Below are 24226 nucleotides of genomic sequence, written 5' to 3'. Positions count from 1 at the left end.
CTTTAAGTCGAGGCTCAAAACCTATTTCTACTCCCTAGTGTTTTTGAGGCCCTCTGAGGGAGCGCTGTCAAACAGTTTGTGTATGTATTGTTAGATCTATGGACCATTGTATGTAGCACATTAGTACCTGCACTGATGTAAAGCACTTTGGTCAACGTGAGTTGTTTTTAAATGTGCTATAGAAATAAAATTGACTGACTGACTGGCGGTGGAGGCCGGTTCTCTGGATACTTTCAAGAGCGAGCTAGATAGGGCTCTTAAAAATTGCGGAGTCAGGAGATATGGGGAGAAGGCAGGAACGGGGTACTGATTGTGGATGATCAGCCATGATCACATTGAACGGCGGCGCTGGCTGGAAGGGCCGAATGGCCTCTACTCCTGCACCTATTGTCTATTGTCTCCTCTGCCGCCATGACTTCCGCCTCTCAGTTCACATGGACAATAGTTGTCAGTCGATTGCACGCATTTGTTAAATTGCTCAATTGTTCTCCTGGCAACCCTCTGTCCCCAAGAACAGACGCATTGCAAGATCGGCAAGCATAAAGCAGTAATTAGCTGGGGAGCAATTAGCGTTCGACATGTTAGCGTGGAGCGTCTTCACGGAGCTGAGCCTGTGTATTCCGTTCATGCTCCTCCCCTCCCCTCCCCTCCCCTGCTTCATCACCTCTCTGTAGTCTGAAGGAAATGCTCTTGGCCTGAACGCTGTTTTGCCTCTACTAAAAGGAGGTTGTGAAAAAATCAAATGCAAAACCATCTTGATATTAACAGTACAAGGCATATATTCCTTGCAAGCAGAATCAAATATGTTTAGGAAAGAAGTGCAGATGCTGGTTTAAACCAAAGATAGACACAATAAACTGGAGTGACTCGGTTGGTCAGGCAGCATCTCTGGAGAAAAGGAAGGTGATGTTTCGGGTCGAGACCCTTCTTCAAAACACATTTGTTTATTTCATTTAGTTTATTGTCATGTGAATCTTAAGGTACAGTGGAAAGATTGTTGTGTGTTGTCCAGTCAGCGGAAAGACTGTACATGTTTACAATCGAGCCGTCCACAGTGTACAGATACATAGACTATAGACAATAGGTGCAGGAGGAGGCCATTCGGCCCTTCGAGCCAGCACCGCCATTCAATGTGATCATGGCTGATCATCCCAAATCAGTACCCCGTTCCTGCCTTCTCCCCATATCCCCTGACTCCGCTATCTTTAAGAGCCCTATCTAACTCTCTCTTGAAAGCATCTAGAGAACCTGCCTCCACCGCCCTCTGAGGCAGAGAATTCCACAGACTCACCACTCTCTGTGAGAAAAAGTGTTTCCTCGTCTCCGTTCTAAATGGCTTACGCCTTATTCTTAAACTGTGGCCCCTGGTTCTGGACTCCCCAACATCGGGAACATGTTTCCTGCCTCTAGCGTGTCCAAGCCCTTAACAATCTTATATGTTTCAATAAGATATCCTCTCATCCTTCTAAACTCCAGAGTGTACAAGCCCAGCCGCTCCATTCTCTCAGCATATGACAGTCCCGCCATCCCGGGAATTAACCTGGTGAACCTACGCTGCACTCCCTCAATAGCAAGAATGTCCTTCCTCAAATAATGGGACCTAAACTGCACACAATACTCCAGGTGTGGTCTCACTAGGGCCCTGTACAACTCAGGTCCCTCCATACCACCAAATTGATCAAAAAGGCGCAGCAGCGCCTTTACTTCCTGAGGAGGCTCAAGAAAGCTCACCTGTCCCCCCAGATCCTGACCAACTTTTACCGCTGTACCATCGAAAGCATCCTGACCACCTGCTTCACGGTATGGTACAGCAGCTGCACCGTAGCGGACAGGAAGGCACTACAACGGGTGGTGAAAACCGCTCAGTACATCATCGGTGCCCCGCTCCCTGCCATGGATGCCCTCCACCGAAAACGGTGTCTGAGACGGGCCGGGAAGATCATCAAAGACCCCTCCCACCCCAACCATGGACTGTTTGCCCTCCTCCCATCGGGGAGGCGGTACAGGAGCCTCAGGTCTCGAACTAGCAGGATGAGGAACAGCTTCTACAACAACACACTTACATTGCTGAACTCGGAGTCCCATCGCTAGATATCTTTGGTCTCTCCATCCACATTGTTAACCAGTACTCTTCTTACTCTAATGTATGCTTGTTCTGTATTTTTTTAAATTCCTATCTTGCACTATGACTATGACCAGACGCTAAACTGCATTTCGTTGTACCTATACTTGTATCTGTGCAATAACAATACAGTTGAATTGAATTGAGAAGGACATCTTTGCTCCTATATTCGATTCCTCTTGTTATAAAGGCCATCATGTTATAGATCTCATACAGGATAAATGGAATAACGTTTAGCGCTGGATAAAGTCCAGTGATTAAAGATTAGTTTGAATGTCTCCAGTCAGTGAGATGTGAGATCAGGTCCGCTCTCTCGTTGGTGAGAGGATGGTTCAGTTGCCTGATAGCAGCCGGGAAGAAACTGTCCCTGAATCTGGAGGTGTGCGTTTCGGCTTGAGAATGGCAACAGTCAGAGGTCTGAAATTAACTCCAGTTTCTCAGTTCTACTTTTTGGTATAGTTTAGTTTTTTATTGTCATGTTTACCGAGGGTTGTGAATCTGTGGAATTCTCTGCCTCAGAGGGCAGTGGAGGCCAATTCTCTGGATGCTTTCAAGAGAGAGTTAGATAGAGCTCTCTTTTTTTTCTCTTAAAGATAGCAGAGTCAGGGGATAAGGGGAGAAGGCAGGAACCGAGGTACTGCCTTCTGATTGTGGATGATCAGCTCACTCGAAGGGCTGAATGGCCTACTCCTGCACCAACTGTCTATTGTCTATAGAAAAGCTTTAGTTCGTGTGTTAACCTGTCAAAAAGAAACTGTCCCTGAATCTGGAGGTGTGTGTTTTCACACTTCTGTCCCTCTTGCCCGATGGATGAGGGGAGAAGAGGGAGTGGCCGGGGGTGAGTGGTCCTTGATGATGCTGCTGGCCTTGCCGAGGCAGCATGAGGTGTAGATGGAGTCAATCTAAGGGAGGTTGGCTTGTGTGTGTGTGTGTGTGATGGTCTGGGCTGCTGGCCTTGCCGAGGCAGCATGAGGTGTAGATGGAGTCAATCTAAGGGAGGTTGGTTTGTGTGTGTGTGTGTGATGGTCTGGGCTGCTGGCCTTGCCGAGGCAGCGTGATGTGTAGATGGAGTCAGTGGATGGGAGGTTGGCTTAAATATTTTTTTCTATCACGTACACTCCATGTGTGACAAGCCTGAGAATTTTTAATGCAGTCTCCAGCTATTCTTGCTATTGCGGGAGTGCAGCGTAGGTTCACCAGGTTAATTCCCGGGATGGCTGGGCTGTCATATGTTGACAGAGTGGAGTGGCTGGGCTTGTACACTCTGGAGTTTAGAAGGATGAGAGGCTATCTTATTGAAACATATAAGATTATTAAGGGTTTGGACACGCTAGAGGCAGGAAACATGTTCCCGATGTTGGGGGGAGTCCAGAACCAGGGGCCACAGTTTAAGAATAAGGGGTAAGCCATTTAGAACGGAGACGAGGAAACACTTTTTCACCCAGAGAGTGGTGAATCTGTGGAATTCTCTGCCTCAGAGGGCGGTGGAGGCTGTTTCTCTGGATGCTTTCAAGAGAGAGTTAGATAGGGCTCTTGAAGATAGCGGAGTCAGGGGATATGGGGAGAAGGCAGGAATGGGGTAGTGATTGTGGATGATCAGCCATGATCACGTTGAATGGCTCGAAGGGCTGAATGGCCTATTCCTGCACCTGTTGTCTATTGTCTATCGCAAAGAAAACCCACGCAGTTCACCGGGAGAACGTACAAACTCCGTACAGACAGCAGCTGTGGTTGGGATCAAACCCGGTTCTCTGGCGCTATGAGCGCTGTAAGGCAGCTACTCTACCGCTGCACCACCCTACCGTACATGTTCAGGCACAGAAACAATAGTCTGAATGAGCTGACTACATGCTTCGAGGATATCGCGTCTCTGACACAAGGTTACGCTGACCCAGCTGCCGTCTTGAGAAAGGTAACCATTTGTGTGAAAGAATAATCAAAAAACTGTGCCTAACAGGTGCCATCAAGTGTTGCTGGCAGGTCATCAACTTGGTGGAAGACATTCTTAGCTCTGCCCCAAACCTGACCTCCAAGCACAGTATGATGACTTCAAGGAATGATGCCGACTGCAACATTCAGTTTTGGTCTCCAAATTTGAGGAAGGACATTCTTGCTATTGAGGGAGCCCAGCGTAGGTTCACCAGGTTAATTCCAGGGATGGCGGGACTGTCATATGTGGAGAGAATGGAACGGCTGGGCTTGTATACTCTGGAGTTTAGAAGGATGAGAGGGGAGCTTATTGAAACATATAAGATTATTAAGGGTTTGGACACGCTAGAGGCAGGAAACATGTTCCCGATGTTGAGGGTGTCCATATAACCATATAACGATTACAGCATGGAAACAGGCCATCTCGGCCCTTCTAGTCCATGCCGAACACTTACTCTCACGTAGTCCCATCTACCTGCACACATACCATAACCTTCCATTCCTTTCCCGTCCATATACCTATCCAATTTATTTTTAAATGATAAAATGGAACCTGCCTCCACCACTTCCACTGGAAGCTCATCCCACACAGCTACCACTCTCTGAGTAAAGAAGTTCCCCCTCATGTTACCCCTAAATTTCTGTCCCTTAATTCTCAAATCATGTCCTCTTGTTTGAATCTTCCCTACTCTCAATGGGAAAAGCTTATCCACGTCAACTCTCTCTATCCCTCTCATAATTGTAAAGACCTCTATCGAGTCCCCCCTTAACCTTCTGCGCTCCAAAGAATAAAGACCTAACTTGTTCAACCTTTCTCTGTAACTTAGTTGCTGAAACCCAGGCAACATTCTAGTAAATCTCCTCTGTACTCTCTCTATTTTGTTGACATCCTTCCTATAATTTGGCAACCAAAATTGTACACCATACTCCAGAAATGGCCTCACCAATGCCTTGTACAATTTTAACATTACATCCCAACTTCTATACTCAATGCTCTGATTTATAAAGGCCAGCACACCAAAAGCTTTCTTTACCACCCTATCTACATGAGATTCCACCTTCAGGGAACTATGCACAGTTATTCCTAGATCCCTCTGTTCAACTGCATTCCTCAATTCGCTACCATTTACCATGTACGTCCTATTTTGATTTGTCCTGCCAAGATGTAGCACCTCACAGAACCAGGGGCCACACAGTTTAAGAATAAAGGGGAAGCCATTTAGAACGGAGATGAGGAAACACCTTTTCACCCAGAGGGTTGTTAGTCTGTGGAATTCTCTGCTGAGGCAGAGGGCAGTGGAGGCCAGTTCTCTGGATACTTTCAAGAGAGAGCTAGATAGGACTCTTAAAAATAGCGGAGTCAGGGGATATGGGGAGAAGGCAGGAATGGGGTACTGATTGTGGATGATCAGCCATGATCACATTGAATGGCGGTGCTGGCTCGAAGGGCCAAATGGCCTACTACCCTGCACCTATTGTCTATTGTGGGATTAGCACAGAGGGGGACATCTTGGGTCAGCATGGGCAAGTTGGGCTGAAGGGCCTGTTTGAGTGCTATAGGACTCTGCGACTTAATGGGAACACTATGTGCTAATTTGCTCTTTCAAACTCTGTCTATGTTATTCTGAAGCTCCCCCATTCACCATCCAAGCTGCCATCACTCGCCCGCCCCCCCCCCCCCCCCCCCCCCCCCCCCCTCATTATCCCGCTGCTCTTTGTGGGAACTTGCTGCTTTCGTTGCCTTTGCTTCAGGAGACGCCTCATTAGCTGGTGAGTTGTTCTGGGACATCCCAGCAAGGTGAGGTGTGTGAGTGTTTGTGTTTCACAGTTGGTGTTGGGGGGGGGGGGATGGATGATACTAAGGGAATGACACTAAGCTGGGGGGCAGTGTTAGCTGTGAGGATGATGCTAGGAGACTGCAAGGTGACTTGGATAGGCTGGGTGAGTGGACAAATGTTTGGCAGATGCAGTATAATGTGGATAAATGTGAGGTTATCCACTTTGGTGGCAAAAACAGGAAAGCAGACTATTATCTAAATGGTGGCCGATTAGGAAAGGGGGAGATGCAACGAGACCTGGGTGTCATGGTACACCAGTCATTGAAAGTAGGCATGCAGGTGCAGCAGGCAGTGAAGAAAGCGAATGGTATGTTAGCTTTCATAGCAAAAGGATTTGAGTATAGGAGCAGGGAGGTTCTACTGCAGTTGTACAGGGTCTTGGTGAGACCACACCTGGAGTATTGCATACAGTTTTGGTCTCAAAATCTGAGGAAGGACATTATTGCCATGGAGGGAGTGCAGAGAAGGTTCACCAGACTGATTCCTGGGATGTCAGGACTGTCTTATGAAGAAAGACTGGATAGACTTGGTTTATACTCTCTAGAATTTAGGAGATTGAGAGGGGATCTTATAGAAACTTATAAAATTCGTAAGGGGTTGGACAGGCTAGATGCAGGAAGATTGCTCCCGATGTTGGGGAAGTCCAGGACAAGGGGTCACAGCTTAAGGATAAGGGGGAGATTCTTTAAAACCGAGATGAGAAGAATTATTTTCACACAGAGAGTGGTGAATCTCTGGAACTCTCTGCCACAGAGGGTAGTCGAGGCCACAGTTCATTGGCTATATTTAAGAGGGAGTTAGATGTGGCCCTTGTGGCTAAAGGGATCAGAGGGTATGGAGAGAAGGCAGGTACGGGATACTGAGTTGGATGATCAGCCATGATCATATTGAATGGCGGTGCAGGCTCGAAGGGCCGAATGGCCTACTCCTGCACCTAATTTCTATGTCTCTATGTTTCTATGTTTCCATCTCTCTCACTCACTCACTCAATGCACCATTTTAATTCTGCCCCAACTTGTTTATCATGCTGTCTGACTAATCCCTGGCTCCGTCTGCCCTTCTGTCTGCCGGCTCCTCTCTATCGCACCCTCCCCCTATCCATCCCCCCCCCCCAACCCCAACTGTGAACTCCACCCAGGAGATCCCAGAGAGCAATTCTCAGCAGGAGTGGTGGGGGGGTGGGGGAGCTCAGCGTGAGTTGAGGCTGCTACAATTGTGCAACCTCATGGCACCATTTGTGTCCTCCAGACCTCCCTAGGGTGCTATTAAATGGGAGGCACAGTATGAGCTGAAGTGGGCTGATTGTCACTGCAGGCTGTGTTCACTCAGTCCTGAGAGCAAGGTGTTTACATCTTATGTAGACAAAAAACTCTGCGGGTGAGGCAGCATCTATGGAGAGAAGGAATAGGCGACGTTTCGGGTCAAGTTTCAAGTGAGTTTATTGTCATGTGTCCCAGATAGGACAATGATATTCTTGCTTTGCTTCAGCACAACAGAACATAGTAGGCCTTGACTACAAAACAGATCAATGTGTCCATATACCATTGTATAAATATATACACACATTAATAAATAAACTGATAAAGTGCAAATAACAGATAATGGGCGGTACACAAAAATTGCTGGAGAAACTCAGCGGGTGCAGCAGCATCTATGGAGCGAAGGAAATAGGAGACGTTTCGGGCCGAAACCCTTCTTCAGACCTTCGAATTTCCAGCATCTGCAGTTCCTTCTTAATCACAGATAATGGGCTATTAATGTTCAGAGCCTTGTCCGAGCCAAGTTTAATGGTTCAAATAGTTCAATAGTTTAAAGTTCAAATGAAGAAACGTCGCCTATTCCTTCTCTCCATAGATGCTGCCCCGCCTCCTGAGTTTCTCCAGCATTTTTTGTCAACTTTCGATTTTTTCAGCATCTGCAGTTCCTTCTTAACCAAATAATGATTTACTGGGAAAGAATTGCAGATGCTGGTCTAACAATGTTTACATCTTATAGACAATAGACAATAGGTGCAGGAGTAGGCCATTCGGCCCTTCGAGCCAGCACCGCCATTCAATGCGATCATGGCTGATCATCCCCAATCAGTGCCCCGTTCCTGCCTTCTCCCCATATCCCCTGACTCCGCTATCTTTAAGAGCCCTATTTAGCTCTCTCTTGAAAGTATCCAGAGAACCGGCCTCCACCGCCCTCTGAGGCAGAGAATTCCACAGTGTTGAGAAAGGAACTGCAGATGCTGGTTTAAGCCAGAGATAGACACAAAATGCTGGAGTAACTTAGCGGGATGGGCAGGCAGCATCTCTGGATAGAAGGAATGGGTGACGTATCGGGTTGGGACCCTTCTTCAGACCCATAGAAGGATCTGACGTACACATGACATGACACTGAATTAAATAAACTAAATAGGTCTGAAGAAGGGTCTCGACCCGCAACGTCATCCATTCCTTCTCTCCAGAGATGCTGCCTGTCCGTCCCACTGAGTTACACCAGCTTTTTATGTCTCACCTTTGGTGTTTACATCTTAACCAGCCACTCTACCAAATGCTACCAGACCCAGGAACAGTTTCCGCCCCTATGTTGTCAGACCACTGAATGGCCCTCACATACGCCAGTGTCCAAAGATGTGCAGGTTAATATGGCTTCTGTAACTTGCCCGTAGTGTGTAGGATGTGAAAGTGGGAGAACAGAACTAGTGTACAGGTGATCGATGGTCGGCATGGACTGAGTGGGCCGAAGGGCCTGTTTCCACTGGGTATTTCTAAACTAAACAAAAATAAACAAATGTAGTTCTGATCTTCCAACAAACCTCATTGCAGACTTTAAAATGGGATCTGGGGGGTCCTTGTTCATCACTCACTGAAAGTAAGCATGCAGGTACAGCAGGCAGTGAGGAAAGCCATTGGCATGTTAACAAGAGGAGCTGAGTATAGGTGTCCTTTTGCAGTTGTACAGAGCCCTAGAGAGACCACACCTGGAGTATTGTGTGCAGTTTTGGTCTCCAAATTTGAGGAACGACATTCTTGGTGTTGAGGGAGTGCAGCGTAGGTTTACCAGGTTAATTCCCGGGATGGCGGGACTGTCATATGCTGAGAGAATGGAGCGGCTGGGCTTGCACACTCTGGAGTTTAGAAGGATGAGAGGGCACCTTATCGAAACATATAAGATTATTAAGGGATTGGACACGCCAGAGGCAGGAAACATGTTCCTTATGTTGGGGGAGTCCAGAACCAGGGGCCACACAGTTTAAGAATAAGGGGTTGGCTATTTGGAACGGAGATGAGGAAATATTTTTTCACACAGAGAGTTGTGAGTCTGTGGAATCCTCTGCCTCAGAGGGCGGTGGAGGCCGGTTCTCTGGAAGCTTTCAAGAGAGAGCTAGATAGGGCTCTTAAAGATAGTGGAGTCAGGGGATATGGGGAGAAGGCAGGAACGGGGTACTGATTGTGGATGATCAGCCATGATCACACTGAAAGGCGGTGCGGGCTTGAAGGGCCGAATGGCCTACTCCTGCACCTATTGTCTATTGTCTGAACCGAAGATCTCGGAGAAAACCCACGAAGGTCACGGGGAGAATGTACGAGCTCCGTACAGACAGCACCCGTAGCCGGGATGGAACACGGAACTCCAGCGCTGCATTTGGTGTAAGGTAAAAACTCTACCATTGCACCACTGCGACCACCCTAACTTGGTTTAATGTAACTTGGTCGCATTAAACTCCATCCAACATGTTGCCCACGTTATTTATAACAGATCTGTATCCTTTGACGTCCTTCTTCAATGCCAGCAACTTCATAAATGTTTGTTATCTACTAATCAAGCCACGACATTTCCAAGTTATTTATAACTATCACAAACCCTAACCCTGACCCTATCCCTGATACGTAAACTCACTCAGGGTCCTTGTGTGGGCCAATTGACCCCGAGCTCCCCTCTTATTATAAACTGTGTATAAAGCCTTGGGACTCACTTTAATCTGACAAGTCAAAGTCCTTTCTCATCTCCTGCTTAAATATGTCATTGCTGTCTTCACATCCCTCAAAGGTTGCATCTTCCTAAATTTTCTGTTCCATTGCCGGCCAAATTTAAAACTGTCTGACAATAAACAATAGACAATAGGTGCTGGAGTAGGCCATTCGGCCCTTCGAGCCAGCACCGCCATTCAATGTGATCATGGCTGATCATCCCCAATCAGTACCCCGTTCCTGCCTTCTCCCCATATCCCCTGACTCCGCTATCTTTAAGAGCCCTATCTAGCTCTCTCTTGAAAGTATCCAGAGAACCGGCCTCCACCGCCCTCTGAGGCAGAGAAATCCACAGACTCACAACTCACTGTGAGAAAATGGGTATGGAGAGAAGGCAGGTACAGGATACTGAGTTGGATGATCAGCCATGATCATATTGAATGGCGGTGCAGGCTCGAAGGGCCGAATGGCCTACTCCTGCAATTATTGTCTATGTTTCTATGTTCTGGTTGAGGTGTGGAGTGCAGAGGGTCTCGTTACTCACGGTTGACGGGTCTGTAACACCTCCCCCCCCTAGTGAACGGGTCCCACCGACGGCCCAACGTGTCCCAAGAGGGACAATTATCCGTTAATGTGTCATCCACCATCGGGTCCCTCAGGGGACATACACCAGCCAATGGGCGGGCTGGGCCTTGTCAATGTAAGCAGGTGTGCGCAGGTAACCCAGGTATCCCGTGCCGACCAGGAGCTGGGATCAGGATCACCGCATCTCCGTGCCTCGGCGTAGACACCCCCACCACCTTATCACCGAGCGGCCAGGGCAGCCCCCTCCACAGCGGCAGGTAAGTGAACAGCTTACCTGTAACGTTTCCCCCTCCCCCGTTGCTGAGGTGTTCACCTGAACCTCCGTGCCGTTGTTACCTGGGTGGGTGTGTGGGGAGCGATCTCCAAATGAAGCTGGGATTTTAATTAGTGGGTATCAGAGCGAGGTTGCGGGAGGACTTGTTGAATGAATCGCTCAGACAGATGGCTTTTGTCTCTTGCTGGCTCCGGTTTCATTATCCAGGCTCTCGTTATCATCCACTGCTTGGGCTGCTCTGAGCTCTGCTGAAACCTGCCGATATCCGAAATGTTCCAGCCCTTTTCCAATGTTGATGCCTCTGTTTCTGGATCGTACCCACTTTCCTCTTTCTCTATCGAATCCCTGCGTTTCATTTATGGATCTGCAGGCATTATTCAAAGAGGTTCATTCCCAGCGAGACCCTCCTGCAGTTGTACAGGGCCCTAGTGAGACCACACCTGGAGTATTGTGTGCAGTTTTGGCATGCCGGCCTTCAAAACAAGAGGAGTTGAGTTTTTATCTGGTCTTATTTTTATCGGTCTTATCTGGCAGACAGAACTATGTGTGTAAGCCTTGCTAGTTTTGAATCCTCCTCCGCTCCTCTGTCATATGGGGTTCCACAGGGCTCAATTTTAAGGCCCCTGCTTTTCTCACTGTACTTACTTCCTCTGGGTTCCATTCTTAGAAAGCACGGCATCTCTTTCCACTGTTATGCTGATGATAGCCAACTATATATGCCGCTGAGGAAGGAAGATGCTTTTTCTGTCATACCACTTCTGTTATGTCTTGAGGACATTAAATCCTGGATGGCCCTAAACTTTCTAGGATTTAATGAAAAGAAGACAGAGGTGATATTGTTTGGTCCCAATGGCTGCCGTGAACCTCCCTTTGTTGACTTGGGTCCACTGGCACGGTATGTGAAGCCAATAGTATTAAACCTGGGTTTTAGGATGGACAGTGATTTTAAATTAGATCATCAAATAGGCGCGGTGGTTAAGTCCAGCTTCTTTCACTTAAGGCAGCTGGCAAAGGTGAAGCCCATCCTCGAGCGGCAGTATTTTGAAACAGTAATCCATGCCTTTATTACATCTAGGCTGGATTACTGTAACGCACTCTACCCTGGAGTCGCACGAGCTTCATTGGCTCGTCTCCAGCTGGTTCAAAATGCTGCTGCTCGCCTTTTGACTGGAACTCGAAAGAGGGAGCACATAACGCCAATTCTGGCCTCCCTTGACTGGCTCCCGGTGCACTTTCGAGTTCACTTTAAAATTCTTTTATTTGTTTTTAAATCCTTAAATGGGCTCGCCCCGCCTTACCTCTCTGAGCTGCTTCATCCCTACGCTCCTGCACGGTGCCTCAGGCCAGCTGATCAGCTGCTCCTGGAGGTACCGAGGTCTAAGCGGAAGCTCAGAGGGGATAGAGCCTTCTCTGTTGCTGCTCCGGCACTCTGGAACACTCTGCCGTTGCACGTCAGACAGGCCCCCTCACTGTCCATCGTCAAATCCAGTATTAAAACACATTTATATTCCTTGGCTTTTGACCCTGCTTGAGACTTTGCTCCTGTTTTAGTGCTTTTAATGTTTTTAATTTTATTGTTTTTATTCTTTCTTTTAATGTTTTTATTGTCGTGTAATAATTTCTTGTCCATGATCAGTCATGTACAGCACTTTGTGGCAACAGTGGTTGTTTAAAGTGCTCTATAAATAAAGTTATTATTATTATTATTATTATTATTATTATTATTATTATCGGAGCAAAGAGGTCGTTCTGCAGTTGTGCAGGGCCCTAGTGAGACCACACCTGGAGTGTTGTGTGCAGTTTACGTCTCCAAATCTGAGGAAGGAGATTCTTGCTATTGAGGGAGTCCAGCGTAGGTTCACCAGGTTAATTCCCGGGATGGCGGGACTGTCATATGCTGAGAGAATGGAGCGGCTGGGCTTGTACACTCTGGAGTTTAGAAGGATGAGAGGAAATCTTATTGAAACAATAATAAGATTATTAAGGGTTTGACACGCTGGAGGCAGGAAATAACTTCCCGATGTTGGGGGAGTCCAGAACCAGGGGCCACAGTTTAAGAATAAGGAGTAAGCCATTTAGAACGGAGACGAGGAAACACTTTTTCACCCAGAGAGTTGTGAGTCTGTAGAATTCTCTGCCTCAGTGGCCGATTCTCTGGATGCTTTCAATAGAGAGTTAGATCGGGCTCTTAAAAATAGCGGAGTCAGGGGATATGGGGAGAAGGCAGGAACGGGGTACTGATTGTGGATGATCAGCCGTGATCACATTGAATGGCGGTGCTGGCTCGAAGGGCCCAAATGGCCTACTTCGACTATGTGAAGGGGCTGCTCCTCAAGTATTGGCTACATTTTAGCCCCACACTCCTGATATTTGGGCACCTGGTACAGAGGGGGGAGGGAGGGAGGGGGGGTCGGGGGTCTCCCTGTCCGTCTGCTCCTGGGCCTGGCCAAGATGGCCATTCGCGGGTCCAGGCAGCGGGTAGTCGATGGCCACACTGGGGTCGGCTGCCCGCCCCTTTTCCCGGCCCACATCCGTGCCTGCGTGTCCCTGGAGAGGGAACACACACGCGGTGACCACGGGGACTCTGGAGACCGTACGTGAACGCTGGTCACCGCGGGAGGTCGAGTGTCTTGTTGATAAAGTTGGCGTTATATTAATTTGTTGATCATTTTTTTGTACATAGGCAGCCTTTGATTGTGTTAATACTCTGCATGAGTATAGAAACATAGGTGCAGGAGTAGGCCATTCGGCCCTTCGAGCCAGCATTTTTGTCTACCTTATAGTAAAAATAGGCTGTTATTGTTCACAGTTTGTTTGACGTCGTGTTTAATAAACTGATGGCTGTGGGGAAGTAGCTGTTCCTGAACCTGAATAGACAATAGACATTAAGATCATAAGGTCATAAGGAATTAGGTCGAAGAATTAGGCCACGCGCCCTCGTCTACTCCGCCTTTCAATCAATAGACAATAGACAATAGGTGCAGGAGTAGAGGCCATTCGGCCCTTCGAGCCAGTACCACCATTCAATGTGATCATGGCTGATCATCCACAATCAGTACCCCGTTCCTGCCTTCTCCCCATATCCCCTGACTCCACTATCTTTAAGAGCTCTATCTAACTCTCTCTTGAAAGTATCCAGAGAACCTGCCTCCACCGCCCTCTGAGGCAGAGAATTCCACAGACTCACAGAGTTCCCTGCAACCTGTTTCTCTCGCGGTTCACAGACTCGACAGCCACCTGCCGCGTGTGCGTGCTGGACGAGTTTGTGTTCCACGTGTACATGGAGTGCGTGAGGTTGCAGCCCCCTGGTTCCAATATGTAAAGGGGCTGCTCTTTGCCTTCTGGCTGCACTTCACACCCACCACCCTCATCTCTGGACACGTCTGTGCATAGGGGAGAGGGAGGAGAGCTGAAGATGTCCTGGTTGGTTTGCTCCTGGGCCTTGCCAAGCTGGCCATCCGCGAGTCACGGCGCCAGGCGGGAGAGGGCACTGCCCGAGCCTCTTTTCCGGGGTTACGTCCATGCCCGGGTGATGTTAGAGAGGGACCGCTGGAGCTCAGCGGAAAGACAATTCATGATTGTAATCGTGCTGCCCACAGTGTACAGATACTAGATATAGACAATAGACAATCGGTGCAGGAGTAGGCCATTCAGCCCTTCGAGCCCTTCGGGTCAGATAGAGCTCTAGGGGCTAGTGGAGTCAAGGGATATGGGGAGAAGGCAGGCACGGGTTATTGATTGGGGACAATCAGCCATGATCACAATGAATGGCGGCGCTGGCTGGAAGGGCCGAATGGCCTCCTCCTGCACCTATTTTCTATGTTTCTATGAGCCAACACCGCCATTCACTGTGATCATGGCTGATCATCCTCAATCAGTACCCCGCTCCTGCCTTCTCCCCATATCCCCTGACTCCGCTATCTTTAAGAGCCCTATCTAACTCTCTCTTGAAAGCATCCAGAGAACCGGCCTCCACCGCCCTCTGAGGCAGAGAATTCCACAGACTCACCACTCTCTGTGAGAAAAAGTGTTTCCTCGTCTCCGTTCTAAATGGCTTACCCATTATTCTTAAACTGTGTCCCCTGGTTCTGGACTCCCCCAGCATCGGGAACATGTTTCCTGCCTCTACCGTGTCCAAACCCTTAATAATCTTATATGTTTCAATGAGATGCCCTCTCATCCTTCTAAACTCCAGGCCGTTCTAAATGGCCTACCCCTTATTCTTAAGGAGAGGGGGAATGGGACAGGATTGTTCCACAGGGGACCAGTACGAATGGGCTGAATGGCCCGCTGAATTATACGTGTGGGTGGTACTTCCACAGCTCAGTGTCCACTTGTTTGTTGTAATGAAGGTGCGAGTTGCGGAGACCCTGGGCACATGAGGCCGGCTAACATCGTTGCCACAGCTCCCTGTTGATGGACGAAGACTGCAGCTTCCATTACTCCGCCATGTTGGCCCACGGCTTCCCAGAGGGAGAGATGCCGGAGAACGTATTGGAGGAAGAGTTGGCACCGCAGACACCCAACCTCAACATGGACCTTGAGCAGGTAGGGTGACCAGGGGGGTGGGAGGGGATATTAGGTTAAGCTGAGCTGAGTTATAGAAACCTAGACAATAGGTGCAGGAGTTGGCCATTCGGCCCTTCGAGCCAGCACCGCCATTCATTGTGATCATGGCTGAATATCCACAATCAGTACCCCGTGCCTGCCTTCTCCCCATATCCCCTGACTCCGCTAGTCCCTGGAACTCTATCTTTTAAATCCATCCAGTGATTTGGCCTCCACTACCCTCTGTGGCAGAGAATTCCACAAATTCACAACTCTCTGGGTGAAAAAGTTTGTTCTCTTCTCAGTATTACCTCCATTCAATGTGATCATGGCTGATCATCCACAATCAGTACCATGTTCCTGCCTTCTACCCATATCCCCTGACTCCACTATCTTTAAGAGCTCTATCTAGCTCTCTCTTGAAAGTATCCAGAGAACCGGCCTCCAGTGCCCTCTGAGGCAAAGAATTCCAAAGATTCACAACTCTCTGGGTGAAAAAGTGTTTCCTCATCTTCATTCTAAATGGCTTACCCCTTATTCTAAAACTGTGGACCCTGGTTTTGGACTCCCCCAACATCAGGAACGTGTTCCTGTCTCTAGCGTGTCCAAACCCTTAATAATCTTATATGTTTCAATAAGTTTACCTCTCATCCTTCTAAATTCCAGAGTGTACAAGCCCAGCCGCTCAATTCTAACAACATATGACAGTCCCGCCATCCCGGGAATTAACCTGGTGAACCTACGCTGCATTCCTTCAATTGCAAGAATGTCCTTCGTCAAATTTGGAGACCAAAACTGCTCACAATACTCCAGGTGTGGTCTCACTAGGACCCTGTACAACTGCAGAAGGACCTCTTTGCTTCTATACTCACTAGGGCCCTGTCCAACTACAGATGTTAGATGCAGCTCTTGGAGCTAACAGAATCAAGGGGATATGGGGAGAAGGCAGGAACGGGGTACTGATTGGGGATGATCAGCCATGATCACATTGAACGGCGGTGCTGGCTGGAAGGGCCGAATGGTCTACTCCTGCACCAGTTCTCTCTGTTTTTGTGTGTTTCTATGTATTGTCCCACCGTGCCTGTCTTGGTTTGTGTAGGCGGCTCCACAGGAGCTGTCGATGGAAGCTGCGGTTTGTGCTGGTTGCGGGGAGCCCATCTTCGACCGCTATGTAGTGTTCGCGGTGGACAAGCCCTGGCATGGACGCTGCCTCAAGTGCTGTGTGTGTCACCTCATCCTGGGCTCCGAGCTCACCTGCTTCTCCAAGGATCGAGACATCTACTGCAAGGAGGATTACTACAGGTGAGATTCCGCGCTAGGTGAGAGACCTACAGGTGATAGACTGACAGATGTGAGACCTGTAGGTGAGAGACCAACAGGTGACAGACCGACAGGTGAGAAACCTGTAGGTGAGAGACCGACAGGTGAGAGACCGACAGGTGGGAGACCTACAGGTGAGAGACCGACAGGTGGGAGACCTACAGGTGAGAGACCGACAGGTGACAGACCGACAGGTGACAGACCGACAGGTGACAGACCTACAGGTGAGAAACCTGTAGGTGAGAGACCGACAGGTGAGAGACCAACAGGTGGGAGACCTACAGGTGAGAGACCGACAGGTGACAGACCGACAGGTGAGAGACCAACAGGTGAGAGACCGACAGGTGGGAGACTCTGCTGGCAGCCCAACACCCCCTCCCCATGTTGTGACCCCCTGTGTGTGTGTGTGTGACCCCGTGTGAGTGACCCTGTGTGACCCTGTGTGTGTGACCCCCCGTGTGACCTCTGTGTTTTTTGTTTTTTTCTGTGTATGTACGGAAACTTAATTATATATTTTATGTAAAGTAATTTGGTTTCAACGTGAGTTGATTTAAACGTGCTATATAAATAAAATCTACTTACTTACTGTGTGACCCCTGTGTGTGTCTCCCCTGTGTGATCCTGTGTGACCCCATGTGAGCCCTGTGTGACCCGGTATGACCTCTGTGTAACCCCTATATGACCCCGTGGGTGTGACCCTGTGTGTGACCCCTGTGTGACCCTGTGTGTGTGACCCCCATGTGACCTCATGTGACCCCCGCGAGATCCCTGTGTGACCCCCATGTCACCCCTGTGTAACCCCGTGTGACCCCACGCGACTCCTGTGTCACTCCCGTGTGACCCCGTGTGACCCCATGCATCCCTGTGTCACTTCTGCGTGACCCCATGCGACCCCCTTGTCACCCCCGTGTGACCCTGTGTGACCCCATGCATCCCCGTGTCACCTCTGTGCGACCCCATGTCACCCCCGTGTGACCCCGTGTGTGTGACCCCATGCGACCCCTGTGTCACCCCTGCGTGACCTTCTCTGCTTGTCTCTGCAGGACCTTCTGCGTGAAGCAGTGCTCTCGCTGCCAGCTGGGCATCTTGGCATCGGAGATGGTGATGCGGGCCAAGGACGAGGTCTACCACCTCAGCTGCTTCACCTGCGCGGCGTGCGGGCGGGCGCTGATCACGGGGGACCTCTTTGGCACCAGCCACGGCCTGGTCTACTGCCAGGAGCACTTCCAGCCGCCCGGCCGTGAGGGGGATGACTCACGGCTGATGGACAGCCTGGCAGAGCTGGCCCTCAGGGGCATGGAGGGGGTGGAGGTCACCCCTGGGGACGGCGAGTGGCTGGGGACGGGCGGTGGACGCAAGCGCAGCTCCGGGGATCTCCAGCCCGAGGGGGACGACCTCTACCCAGGTACATCAATCTGCCACCTTTTCACCCCGAGCTCGATAACACCAGCGATTACCGGGGGCCGGTACCTCAGAGCTGACCTTAAATCCCATCCCTGGCCAAGACACACAGCTTCCGGGATCTGCATCCTCATCCCATTGTTTATAGAGTCACACAGCACACAAACCGGCCCTTCAACCCAACCCATCCGTGCCAGCACAGCCATTCAATGTGATCATGGCTGATCATCCACAATCAGTACCCCCATGGTAGACAAAAATGCTGGAGAAACTCAGCGGGTGCGGCGGCATCTATGGAGCGAAAGAAATAGTGAACGTTTCGGGCCGAAACACTTCTTCAGACATAGGGTGGGGCAGGAAAAAGAAAGGAAGAGGAGGAGCCAGAGGGCTGAGGGAGAGCTGGGAAGGGGAGGAGACAGCAAGGGCTACCGGAAATTGGAGAATTCAATGTTTATGCCGCTAGGGTGCAGACTGCCCAAGCGGAATATGACGTGCTGTTCCACCAATTTCCGGTGGTGCTCACTCTGGCCATGGAGGAGGCCCAGGACAGAAAGGTCGGATACGGAATGGGAGGGGGAGTTGAAGTGCTGAGCCACCAGGAGGTCAGGTTGGTTAAGGCGGACCGAGCGGAGGTGTTGGGCGAAATGATCGCCAAGCCTGCGCTTGGTCTCACCGATGTAGATCAGCTGACATCTAGAGCAGCGGATGCAATAGATGAGGTTGGAGGAGGTTGGAGTGAGCACCCTTGAAAGCATCCAGAGAACCGGCCTCCACCGCCCTCTGAGGCAGAGAATCTGTGGATTCACAACTCTCTGAGTGAAAAAGTGTTTCCTCATCTCCGTTTTAAATGGCCTACCCCTTATTCTTAAACTGTGGCCCCAGGTTCTGGACTCCCCCAACATCGGGAACATGTTTCCTGCCTCTAGAGTGTCCAAACCCTTAATAATCTTATATGTTTCAATAAGATCTCCTCTCATCCTTCTAAATTCCAGAGTGTACAAGCCCAGCCACTCCATTCTCTCAGCATATGACAGTCCCGCCATCCCGGGAATTAACCTGGTGAACCTACGCTGCACTCCCTCAATAGCAAAAATGTCCTTCCTCAAATTAGGAGAACCAAACTGCACACAATACTCCAGGTGTGGTCTCACTCGGGCCCTGTACAACTGCAGAAGGACCTCTTTGCTCCTATACTCAACTCTTGTTCTGAAGGCCATTGGCTTTCTTCACTGCCTGCTGTACCTGCATGCTTACTTTAGAGGGATATGGGCCAAACGTGGGTAGGTGGGACATGCAGGAAGGAACTGCAGATGCTGGGTTGCACTGAAGATAGACACAAATTGCTGGAGTAACTCAATGGGTCAGACAGCAACTCTGGAGAGAAGGAATAGATGGTGTTTCGGGTTGCATGCTTACTTTCAGTGACTGACACAAAATGGTGGAGTAACTCAGCGGGCCAGGCAGCATTTCTGGATAGCTGTAGATCGCATTGATGGTGGGGAGGTCAGTACTCGCGATGGGGATACTGTGGATAGGGTGAGCTGTTTTAAATACCTGGGAGTCCACATCTCTGAGGATATGACATGGACATCACTCGTAAGTAAGGCAAGGCAGCGCCTTTACCACCTCAGGCAATTGAGGAAATTCAGAGTGTCTCCGAGGATCCTCCAGTGCTTCTACTCAGCGGCTGTGGAAAGCATCTTGTCCGGGAATATTACAATTTGGTTTGGGAACTGCTCTGCCCAGGACAAGAAGGCTCTGCAGAGAGTAATGCGTTCGGCCGAACGCACTATGGGAACTACACTCACCCCTCTGCAGGAACTATACATCAGGAGGTGCAACTCCAGAGCCAATAAGATCATGGGAGACCCCTTCCACCCCCAGCAACGGACTGTTCCAGCTGCTACGGTCAGGCAAACGCCTCCGTTGCCATGCTGTGAGAACGGAGAGGATGAGAAGGAGTTTCTTCCCAGAGGCCATTCGGACTGTAAACTCCTATCTCACCAGGGACTAACTTTACTGAAACATTCTACTGGTTTTTTATAAATTGCTGTTTTTTTTTCCCTTTTTCCTTCCGCCCACAATATTTAATATGTAAAAGAATATGTGATTCTGTTCCATTCTGTTTGTAGTTTGTTTGTTTGTTGCACAAAGTCCGCGAGCATTGGCCACCTTTCATTTCACTGCACATCTCGTATGTGTATGTGAGGAATAAACTTGGCTTGACTTGGACGGGGCAGTGCCCACCACTGTTTAGTTTTTGCCGAGTGTGTCAATGTGTGTCCTCTGTGGTTACAGTCTACAGCGAGGGGGACCAAGTGGGCGGAGATCCTCGCTACTCTGGGCAGCGGAAGGCCAAGCGTATCCGTACTTGCTTCAAACATCACCAGCTGCGTACGATGGAATCCTACTTTGCTGTTAAGCACAACCCTGATGGCAAGGACTGGGAGGAGCTCTCCAAAAAGACCGGGCTTCCCAAGCGGGTTCTGCAGGTGAGCAGGGGCCAGGCACACACTCTTACAGCCATAGATAGGTCGTAGGTTCTACTGCAGTTGTACAGCGTCTTGGTGAGACCACACCTGGAGTATTGCGTACAGTTTTGGTCTCCAAATCTGAGGAAGGACATTATTGCCATAGAGGGAGTGCAGAGAAGGTTCACCAGACTGATTCCTGGGATGTCAGGACTGTCTTATGAAGAAAGACTGGATAGACTTGGTTTATACTCTCTAGAATTTAGGAGATTGAGAGGGGATCTTATAGAAACTTACAAAATTCTTAAGGGGTTGGACAGGCTAGATGCAGGAAGATTGCTCCCGATGTTGGGGAAGTCCAGGACAATGGGTCACAGCTTAATGATAAGGGGGAAATCCTTTAAAACCGAGATGAGAAGAAATGTTTTCACACAGAGAGTGGTGAATCTCTGGAACTCTCTGCCACAGAGGGTAGTCGAGGCCAGTTCATTGGCTATATTTAAGAGGGAGTTAGATGTGGCCCTTGTGGCTAAGGGGATCAGAGGGTATGGAGAGAAGGCAGGTACGGGATACTGAGTTGGATGATCAGCCATGATCATATTGAATGGCGGTGCAGGCTCGAAGGGCCGAATGGCCTACTCCTGCACCTAATTTCTATGTTTCTATGTTTCTATGTAGAGTCATTGAGCCAATCACGAATAGGCAATAGACCATAGACCGCCCTGCCATGCTGTAACCCGACCACAACTGCACACTACACTCCAAACACGCCCTCAACAAAGTCCTACGGAGCAACAGACAATAGACAATAGGTGCAGGAGTAGGCCATTCGGCCCTTTGACCCAGCACCGCCATTCAATGGGATCATGGCTGATCATCCCCAATCAGTACCCCGTTCCTGCCTTCTCCCCATATCACCTGACTCCGCTATGTTTAAGAGCCCTATCCAGCTCTCTCTTGAAAGCATCCAGAGAACCGGCCTCCACCGCCCTCAGATTTCCACAGAATCACAGCTCTCTGGGTGAAAAAGTATTTCCTCATCTCCATTCTAAATGGCTTACCCCTTATTCTTAAACTGTGACCCCTGGTTCCGGACTCCCCCAACATCGGGAACATGTTTCCTGCCTCTAGTGTGTCCAAACCCTTAATAATCGTATATGTTTCAATAAGATGCCCTCTCATCCTTCTAAACTCCAGAATGTACAAGCCCAGCTGCTCCATTCTCTCAGCATATGACAGTCCCGCCATCCCGGGAATTAACCATGTAAACCTACGCTGCACTCCCTCAATAACAAGAACGTCCTTCCTCAAATTAGGGGACCAAAACTGCACAAAATACTCCAGGTGTGGTCTCACTAGGGCCCTGTACAACTGCAGAAGGACCTCTTTGCTCCTATATTCGATTCCTCTTGTTATAAAGGCCAACTTTCTTCACTGCCATAGGGTCACGGAGAGCGTGACAGGGTCATGGGTTGAGTTATAAATAGACTTCTCAATAGTCATTAATTCTTAGGCCCCCTTCAGTCGTGGCTGACCATGGCTGTCTCCAGGATAGACAATAATGCTGGAGAAACTCAGCGGGTGAGGCAGTATCTATGGAACGAGGGAATAGGTGACGTTTCGGGTCGAGACCCTTCATCAGTCTGAAGAAAGGTCTTGACCTGAAACGTCACCAATTCCTTCTATCCATAGACGCTGCCTGTCCCGCTGAGTTTCTCCAGCATTTTTGTCTACCGTCGATTTTTCCAGCATCTGCAGTTCTTTCTTAAACATGGGTGTCTCCCATATCTCTCTAAACCTTTCCTATCCATGCACCTGTCCAAATGTCATTAAAAACAGAAATGGAAACAGGCCCTTCGGCCCACTGAGTCCGCACCGACCATCGTTCACTCGTTCAAACTAGTTCCATGTTATCCCACTTGCTCATCCACTCCCTACACATCAGGGTCAACTTAAAGAAGGTATTGTAATCTACAAACCCACATCAGTATAGGAGCAAAGAGGTCCTTCTGCAGTTGTACAGCGCCCTGGTGAGACCACACCTGGAGTATTGTGTGCAGTTTTGGTCTCCCAATTTGAGGAAGGACATCTTTGCTATTGAGGGAGTGCAGCGTAGGTTCACCAGGTTAATTCCCGGGATGGCGGGACTGTCATATGAGGAAAGATTGGAAAGACTAGGCTTGTATTCATTGGAGTTTAGAAGGATGAGAGGGTATCTTATAGAAACGTATAAATTTATAAAAAGGACTGGACAAGCTAGATGCAGGTAAAACATTCCCAATGTTGGGGGAGTCCAGAACCAGGGGCCACAGCCTAAGAATAAAGGGGAGCCCATTTACATAGAAACATAGAAACATAGAAATTAGGTGCAGGAGTAGGCCATTCGGCCCTTCGAGCCTGCACCGCCTTTCAATATGATCATGGCTGATCATCCAACTCAGTATCCCGTACCTGCCTTCTCTCCATACCCTCTGATCCCCTTAGCCACAAGGGCCACATCTTACTCCCTCTTAAATATAGCCAATGAACTGGCCTCGACTACCCTCTGTGGCAGAGAGTTCCAGAGATTCACCACTCTCTGTGTGAAAAAAGTTCTTCTCATCTCGGTTTTAAAGGATTTCCCCCTTATCCTTAAGCTGTGACCCCTTGTCCTGGACTTCCCCAACATCGGGAGCAATCTTCCTGCATCTAGCCTGTCCAACCCCTTAAGAATTTTGTAAGTTTCTATAAGATCCCCTCTCAATCTCCTAAATTCTAGAGAGTATAAACCAAGTCTATCCAGTCTTTCTTCATAAGACAGTCCTGACATCACAGGAATCAGTCTGGTGAACCTTCTCTGCACTCCCTCTATGGCAATAATGTCCTTCCTCAGAATTGGGGATTTAAAACTGAGATGAGAAACAACTTTTTCACCCAGAGAATTGAGAATTTGTGGAATTCCCTGCCACAGAGGGCAGTGGAGGCCAATTCACTGGATGTATTTAAAAGAGAGTTAGATAGAGCTCTAGGGGCTAGTGGAGTCAAGGGATATGGGGAGAAGGCAGGCACGGGTTATTGATTGTGGACGATCAGCCATGATCACAATGAATGGTGGTGCTAGCTCGAAGGGCCGAATGGCCTACCCCTGCACATATTGTCTATGTTTTCTATGTCTTTGGGATCTGGGAGGAAACCGGAGCACCGGATGGAAACCCACATGGTCACGGGGAGAACGTGCGAACTCCACACACTCAGGCAGAACCCAAGGTCAGGATGGAACCCAGGCCTCTCTGGCGCTGTGAGGCAGCAGCTCTACCAGCTGTGCCTCTGTGATGATCCAATTCCCCTTTGAAAGGCCTGACGAATAGTTTCCATGCAACCCCTCTCCCTCCAGGCAGCTTGTTCCAGACTGATGTCACACTCGGCAAATACAATGGGAATTTCCTAAACAATATCTCCCCCATGTATTTCCTGAACCAAACTCCAAAACTGTGCAACAAGCAGGCAGCTGCAGGTGCTGGCTTATGAAAACAAAACACAAAGTGCTGGAGTAACTCAGCGGCTCAGAACCAGGGGCCACACAGTTTAAGAATAAGGGGCCGGCCATTTAGAACGGAGATGAAGAAACACTTTATCACCCAGAGAGTTGTGAGTCTGTGGAATATTCTGCCTCAGTGGGCGGTGGAGGCAGGTTCTCTGGATGCTTTCAAGAGAGAGCTAGATAGAGCTTTTAAAGATAGTGGAGTCAGGGGATATGGGGAGAAGGCAGGAACGGGGTACTGATTGGGGCTGATCAGCCA

At 49.2% G+C, this 24226-nt stretch overlaps 1 protein-coding gene across 1 annotated transcript in view; it reads left to right on the top strand.

Annotated features, from left to right (window-relative positions):
• Positions 1 to 16360: 16360 nt before the first annotated feature.
• Positions 16361 to 24226, top strand: part of LOC116970219 (LIM/homeobox protein Lhx2-like) — a 9601-nt gene continuing 1735 nt past the window's right edge. The window contains exons 1-3 of the mRNA XM_033016910.1: positions 16361 to 16557; positions 17619 to 17980; positions 20275 to 20468. Of these exons, the coding sequence (XP_032872801.1) occupies positions 16376 to 16557; positions 17619 to 17980; positions 20275 to 20468 (738 nt within the window). The 5' untranslated portion in view covers positions 16361 to 16375. The remainder of the gene's footprint in view (positions 16558 to 17618; positions 17981 to 20274; positions 20469 to 24226) is intronic.

Source organism: Amblyraja radiata, unplaced genomic scaffold (genome assembly GCF_010909765.2).
Source record: "Amblyraja radiata isolate CabotCenter1 unplaced genomic scaffold, sAmbRad1.1.pri scaffold_657_ctg1, whole genome shotgun sequence".
NCBI classification, from domain to species: Eukaryota; Metazoa; Chordata; class Chondrichthyes; order Rajiformes; family Rajidae; genus Amblyraja; species Amblyraja radiata.
Note: the sequence above shows the minus strand (reverse complement) of the source record. Positions and strands in the feature narration are given on the sequence as shown.